Consider the following 7,500-nt stretch of genomic DNA (forward strand, 5'->3'; position numbering starts at 1 on the left):
TGAAAAAAAGAATGAAAGGGAAGGAGATTGGAGATAAAAATAGAGAAGGAGGAAGAAGAAGAAGAAGAAGAAGAAGAAGAAGAAGAAGAAGAAGAAGAAGAAGAAGAAGAAGAAGAAGAAGAAGAAGAAGAAGAAGAAGAGGAGGATAAACATAAGGAGACATATTATGAAAAAAAGATAAAAAAAAGAATGAAAGGGAAGAAGGATATTGGAGATAAAAATAGAGAAGGAGGAGGAAGAAGAAGAAGAGGATCAACATACGAAGGAAGAGATGAAAAAAAAGAATGAAAGGGAAGAATGAGATTGTAGATAAAAATAGAGGAAGAAGAAGAAGAAGAAGAAGAAGAAGAAGAAGAAGAAGAGGAGGAGGAGAATAAACATAAAGAGAAATATTATGAAGAAAGAGATGAAAAAGAGAATAAAAGAAAAGAATGAGATCAGTAATGAAAAGGAAGAAGAGAACAAAGGAGATAAAGAGAGAGAGAGAGAGGAAAGACGAGTATAGAAGAGAAGGACTAAGGAAGGAGGAGGAAGAGAGAAATGCGATAATGAAGACGGGAGGAGGAGGAGGAGGAGGTTAAAGAGATAAAGATAGAAAGAGATGAGAGGAGGAGGAAGAGGTGATAATGATGATAATTGAAGGGAGAGGAGGAAGGGATGTAGATGGGGTAGAGGAGGAAGAGAAGGAGGAACAAGAGTAATCAGATGAAACAGAGGAAGAGGAGGAAAACGAATAAAGAGAAGGAATAAAAAAAGAATTGAAAAGAAAATGAGGAGAGGAAAGGAGGAGGAGAAGAAAGATAGGGGAGAGGAGGAGAGAGAGAGACAGGGAAAGAGGAGGAGGAGGAGGAGGAGGAAGGGGTTGAAGGTTTTCCTGGTAATGTGGAGAAAGGAGGAAGAGGAGGGGAGAGTCTGTGAGAGTGGAGTAAGAGGAAGAAGAGGAGGAGGAGTAAGGAGGAGGGCTTCAAGGTATTTCTGAGTAAGGGGGGAGAGGGGAGGAAGGGGATTAGAGTAAGGAGGAAGCTGGTGAGAGAGGTCAGGGAGGAGGAGGAGGAGGAGGAAGAAGAGGAAGAGGAAGAGGAGGTTTAATCTTATCTTCAGTAACTCTTATTTGCTTCGTGTCTTCCATTTCTGCTTTTATTTGTTTGTTTGTTTTATTTTATTTATCTTTTTATTGTTTTTTAATAGTTTTCTCCTTTCTTTCTTTCTATTACTTTCATTTAATTATCCTTCTTTCTTTATTTTCTCTATTCTTTTCATTTTCCTCATTTCCTTTTTACTTTTCTTCTTTTTCTGTTGCTTTCATAAATTCATCTTTCTTTCTTTCTTCCTTTCTTTCTCTGTTTATCGTTTTTATTAGGTCCTTCATTTCCCTATTTTATTATATATCTTTATTTTTCGTCGTTCATTCATTTATTCATTATAATTATCATACACTCAATCATTTCGTCATCATTCGCTGTATAAAAAGATCATTGCTCATTCATCTACATTCTTCTTGCCCAATGTTGTATGCTGCCAAATACTACTACTACTACTACTACTACTACTACTACTACTACTACTACTACTACTACTACTACTACTACTATTACTACTACTACTACTACTACTACTACTACTACTACTATTACTACTACTACTACTACTACTACTACTACTACTACTACTACTACTACTACTACTACTACTACTACTACTACTACTACTACTATTACTACTACTACTACTACTACTACTACTACTACTACTACTACTACTAATAATAATAATAATAATAATAATAATAATAATAATAATAATAATAATAATAATAATAATAATAAACGAATTAACTTTCTCCCTCGCAAAATTAACTGACCATAACTTTTTTTTTTCCTGCCACTCAACAAATCAACAGGAGAGAGAGAGAGAGAGAGAGAGAGAGAGAGAGAGAGAGAGAGAGAGAGAGAGAGAGATTAATACTTTTTTTGTTTTTATTCCTATTTTCTTTATTTTTTTTATTTCTTCTTCCTCATTTTTTTCTACATATTTTTTTCATTCATTTTTCTTTTTCTTCACTTCTATGTCTTCCCTTTTCTTTTTCTTTCTTATTTTTTCTTCCTCATTGTCTTCGTTTTCTTCTTGTATACATTATTTTCTCCTTTCTTTTCTTCTTTGTTTCTCTTTTCTTTTTCTTCCTCTTTCTTTCATTATTTATATTCTTAACTTAACTTCTTTTTCTTTTACATTCTTTTCTTCATCTTTATCCTCTTCTTATTTGTTCTCTTTCTATTACTTTCATTTAATTGTCCTTCTTTTCTTTCTTTTCTCTTTATTCTTTTCATTTTCCTCATTTCCTCTTCTTTTCCTCTTTCTATTGCTTCCATAACTGCATCTTCTATCTTTCTTCCTTTCTTCCCTTTTTCTTGTGCTTCTTCTACTTCTCCTTCTTCATCTACTTCTCTCCATAATAATAATAATAATAATAATAATAATAATAATAATAATGATGATAATAATAATAGCAATAACAACAGCAGCACTCATTACCCCGCCTCACCTGAGCCTCCCGGGCCGTACATAATCAGACAGGTAAAGAGCATCATCAGCGCGCCTCACCTGCGTTAGTAAACTCCTCGCATCGCTGAGTTAGAGTACGCGGCAGTAATTATATAGGAGATACGCTTTTTTTTTTTTTTTTTTTTTTTTTGTTTTCTTAATTTTTTGCTTATTCCAGTTTTTTGTTTTTTTGTTTTTTGCTTCAGTATTTTTTTCTTTTTTCTTATTTTTTCCTTTTATTTTGTTCTTTTGTTTATTTTTTCCAGCTTTTTCATTTTTCTTTTTTATTCAATTTCTTCATTTGTTTTGCTTATTCCAGTTTTTTTTTTTTTTGTTACTTTATTTTTTCTTGATTTTTTCCTTTTCTTTTGTTCTTTTGTTTATTTTTTTCCAGTTTTTTCATTTTTCTATTTGATTCATTTTTGTTACTGACTTTTGGCTTAGTTGACGGTAATCATTCTCGCATTTATTTATTCCTTTTCTTTTTCCTTCCTTCTTCTTTTTGTGTGTGTAAAGTGTATGAGCAAATCTCTTTATCTCTCATCGTGTGCAATATGCTTTTTTTGTTTGTCTGTTTTCAATATTCAAAGCAAAGAAAATCATGTATTATTTTTTTAGCACGTTCGTAAAAACCTAGAGTCCAAACTGATGTCGAAATGGGGTGTTAAAAAAATATTTGATTCTTGCAGTAGCTATTTCGTAAGGAGTTACCTCACGCGATATGCACAATTTAGTCATTCACACACTATTTGTTTTATTTTTGTTGTTGTTGTTGTTATTAATATTGTTACATTTTCAGCATTCCTCTAAAGTGCGTATATTTTCTTAGCATGCCAGAAAGAACATTTACCACATTAATTACTGACAACACAACTTTTGACATCCTCTATCTATCACCCTATATGCTCTTCCTTTTGTGTTTGTGTCTGTGTGTGTGTTTGGAAAGAGACCAACACAAAACACAAAATTCATTCTTTCTATAATATTATCTTCCTTTCATTCCCTTGTGTAGAGAAGGGTACCAACACAAAACACAAAATTCATTCTGTCTATAATATTCTCTTCCTTTCATTCCCTTGTGTAGAGAAAAGTACCAACACTTAAACACAAAATTCATTCTTTCTATAATATTCTCTTCCTTTCATTCCCTTGTGTAGAGAAGGGTACCAACACTAAACACAAAATTCATTCTTTCTATTATGTATATTCTCTTCCTTTCATTCCCTTGTGTAGAGAAGGGTACCAACACAAAACACAAAATTAACTTTCTATTATATTCTCTTCCTTTCATTCCCTTGTGTAGAGAAGCGTATCAACTTCAAAAACACGTATTCCTTCTTCTTAAAACATTGCCTTCTTCCTCTTCTTCCCTTGCGTACAGAAGGAATGCCAACACACGTCCTCAATTGTCTTCGGAGTGTCAGTACATCCCCCCTTTATCCATTCATCTCTTTGCGTGTAGGAGAAAACCAACACGTGGAATTCCTTATCTTCCAACTGTAGTATATTTCTCTTTTTCTTTCTCCTTTTTCTATTATTCCCATTCTTAACTTCACTTCTTTTTCTTTTACATTCTTTTCTTCTTCTTTATCCTATTCTTATTTATTGTACATCTTTTCCCTCTTTCTTGTGCTTCTTCTGTTTCTCCTTCTTCTTCATCTCCTTCTCTCCATAATAATAACTGTGTGGGAATTATACCAATGTAGTTCCTTATCTTTGAACTGCCAACACATTCCCCTTTTCTTATATTTTTGTGTCTTGGTAAAATACTAACACTTTTTTTTATCTTCTGTCAGTACACTCTCCCTTTCCTTTTTCTTACTCCATTTGTCCGTAGGAAGAAAATCAACACCCGTATCTTTGAACTTCCAACACATTCCCCTTTCCCTTTTATCTCTTATATCGGAATAATACCAACACACTCCCTTATCTTCGAACTGTCAATAGGAACTTAACATACCACGAAGGCCACGCATCTTTCCCCTCATCCCTTCCACAGTAAACAAGAATATAACAGTTTTTTTTAATGTTGTATATAGCTAACACGATCACATTCTTAAACATTGCGGCGTCCAAGCTCACATATATGACATTTCTTTCGTGGTTGTGGTCATTTTCCAGGAGTAGTTTCATGACCCTGGTGGTATATATTTAGGCTGACCCATCTTCTGTACCCTGAACCTATAAAACACTCACCTTTGGAAGTAGAGTTAACCTTCTTCCTTCCTTTTTTCTTTTTCTTCTTCCGTGGTTGTGGTCATTTTCCAGGAGTAGTTGTATGACCCTGGTGGTATATATATAGGCTGACCCATCTTCTGTACCCTAAACCTAAAAAAAACACTCACTAGAACCCGACTGATCTCCTCTTTGACATTTGGATATAGAGTTAGCCTTCTTCCTTCCTTTTTTCTTTTTCTTCTTTCGTGGTTGTGGTCATTTTCCAGGAGTAGTTTCATGACCCTGGTTGTATATATTTAGGCTGACCCATCTTCTGTACCCTGAACCTAAAAAAAACACTCACTAGAACCCGACTGATCTCCTCTTTGACATTTGGAAATAGAAAGTTAGCCTTAAATAGAAGCGGAAGTGTTTGAGAATACCGACTTACATCTTTTCTCCCCGTCTTTGCCACACTCGTTACGCACATGGCTTCCTCGTGTCCCGGGGAGTTCAGCCGTACTGTGATGACTGCCTGGTCCCCCTGACTGTTCGGCACTAGCTGGTCGAGTGCTCCAGTCTGGGGGACCTGCGAGAGCGGTACCTCCCCCGGTGTCGGGACGGAGATGGGAACTTCTCTCTCTCTCTCTCTCTCTGGTGCTGGGGCAGAAGGCACTCTCCCCGGGATATGACGTGTATGGCTTCCTACAGGAGGCTGGCGTCCTCAACCTCCTGTAGGTTTTATTGTCTATGTATTGTTGTTTTTATCTTGTATTTTATTTTTAACCGGTTTTATATAGTTCTATTAGTGTTTTTTATAACGTTTTTAATTTTTAACTGGTTTTATAGTTTTTTTGTTGTCTTTATAATGTTTTTTCTTTACGGGTTTTATATAGTTTTAAATTACAAGTCTCTTTGGACTATATCCGGCGCCATATGACCCCACAGTTGCGGCGCCAAGACAAAACGCCACAATAATCTAATCTAATCTCCCCATCTTTTCTTCAATAAGCAGGAACATAACAGCTTCCTTTAACACATAACACACCTTTAACACACACACACACACACACACACACACACACACACACACACACACACACACACACTTACTCCTCTGTTTCTCCATTTTCATACTCTTTTTCTCTCTCGTCTTTTCCCCTGTCTCATCACTTGCTCTTTCTCGGCGTCTCAGGTATTTGGGGTCCTCTTAACAGGTAGCTAATACTGCCCGCACTCTTCCTCTCTACCTCTTTCGCCTCTTGTTTGCTCTTTCTCAGCGTCTCAGGTATTTGGGGTCATCTTAACAGGTAGCTAATACTGCACGCACTCCAGCCTCTCTACCTTGTTCGCCTCTTATAAGAATAGTAAGAATGATAAGGATTGGATTGTGTAGAGCGAACAAAACACTAACGTCCTATCTCCCCGTACTATCTTCTTAACATAACATAACACCTACTAATGACAGGTACCTAACACATAACATAACGCCACTAACACCGCACTTCATCCTTCTTCTCTGCCCCTCCATTTCTATCATCTATTTTGGGTAGTCCTCTTTCTCTCCTGTCTCATCACTTTCATTTTCTCTTTCTCAGCGTTTCAGGAGTTTGGGGGCCGATGATGTTATGGTGTCTATTGTAGAAAGGACGGGAGAGAAAGAAGGGAGGGAAAGAAAGGGGGGAAAGAAAAAGGGGAAAGAAATGGATGTGTTAGTGGTGGGGTGTTTGGTATGTGTTTGGATGTTATGTTATGCTCTCTATTGTGGAAAGGACGGGGAGAAAGAAGGGAGGGAAAGAAACAGGGGAAAGAAATGGATGAGTGTGTTAGTGATGGGGTGTTTGGTATATGTAATGGTGATGTTATGTTATGCTCTGTCTATTGTAGAAGGGACGGGAGAGAAAGAAGGGAGGGAAAGAAAGAAAGGGGGAATGAAATGGATGTGTGTGAATCGTGAGGTGTTTGGTATATGTAATGATGATGTTATGTTTTTGTGTATTGGAAAAAGGATCGCGGGAAGGAAGGATGTTTTTATAGCGATGTTACGTTTCTTGGTTGGGTGTTGGGTATATGTAATGGTGATGTTATGTTCTTCTGTATTGGAAAAAGGATCGCGGGAAGGAAGGATGTTTTTTTAGCGATGTTACGTTTCTTGGTGGGGTGTTTCGTATATGTAATGGTGATGTTTTTGTGTATTGGAAAAAGGATTGCGGGAAGGAAGGAAGGAAGGATGTCTTTTAGCGATGTTACGTTTCTTATATACACAAAGATGATTTTTCGTTCCTCCCTCTCAGCCTGCTTCCCTTCTTATAACAACCCTTCCTTACAGTCAAGAGCGCGGGGCCGAAGTTACCCAGCGAGGCGGAGTGTAGGGACATCTGGCGGTCAGCCGATGCCGTGTGTTTCGATGTGGACTCCACCGTGATTGTGGACGAGGGACTGGACCAGCTGGCGGCCTTCTGCGGGAGAGCCAGCGAAGTTAAGAAGCTGTGAGTGTGCAGGGGAAGGGAAGAAGGAGGAGGAGGAGGAAGAAGAAGTGATAATGATGATACCGAAGAGGAGAGGAGGAGAGATAAGAAGGGATGAAGATGTGAAGAGTAGAAGTAATGATAAGATGAGAAAGAGGAGGAGGAGGAAGAAAGAAGAAGAGGGAGGAATAAGGAAGAAGTGTTTTGTGGAGTAGAAGTAGAGAAAGAAAAATAGGAAGAAAGGAGAAAAGGAAGGGATAAGGAAGAAGTGTTATGTGTGTGTGTGTGTGTGTGTGTGTGTGTGTGTGTTCCCTTGGCACACTCACCTGTACGC

The 7,500-nt window shown here is 37.3% G+C and overlaps 1 protein-coding gene across 2 annotated transcripts in view; it reads left to right on the plus strand.

The window, feature by feature from the left end:
- LOC126982310 (phosphoserine phosphatase-like) overlaps window positions 1-7,500 on the plus strand; it is a 26,890-nt gene that overhangs the window by 2,773 nt on the left and 16,617 nt on the right. For both annotated transcript variants that reach the window (XM_050834309.1, XM_050834310.1), the window contains exon 2: window positions 7,028-7,187. In XM_050834309.1, coding sequence (XP_050690266.1) covers window positions 7,028-7,187 — 160 coding nt within the window. The remainder of the gene's footprint in view (window positions 1-7,027; window positions 7,188-7,500) is intronic.

This window comes from Eriocheir sinensis, chromosome 50, assembly GCF_024679095.1.
Source record: "Eriocheir sinensis breed Jianghai 21 chromosome 50, ASM2467909v1, whole genome shotgun sequence".
NCBI classification, from domain to species: Eukaryota; Metazoa; Arthropoda; class Malacostraca; order Decapoda; family Varunidae; genus Eriocheir; species Eriocheir sinensis.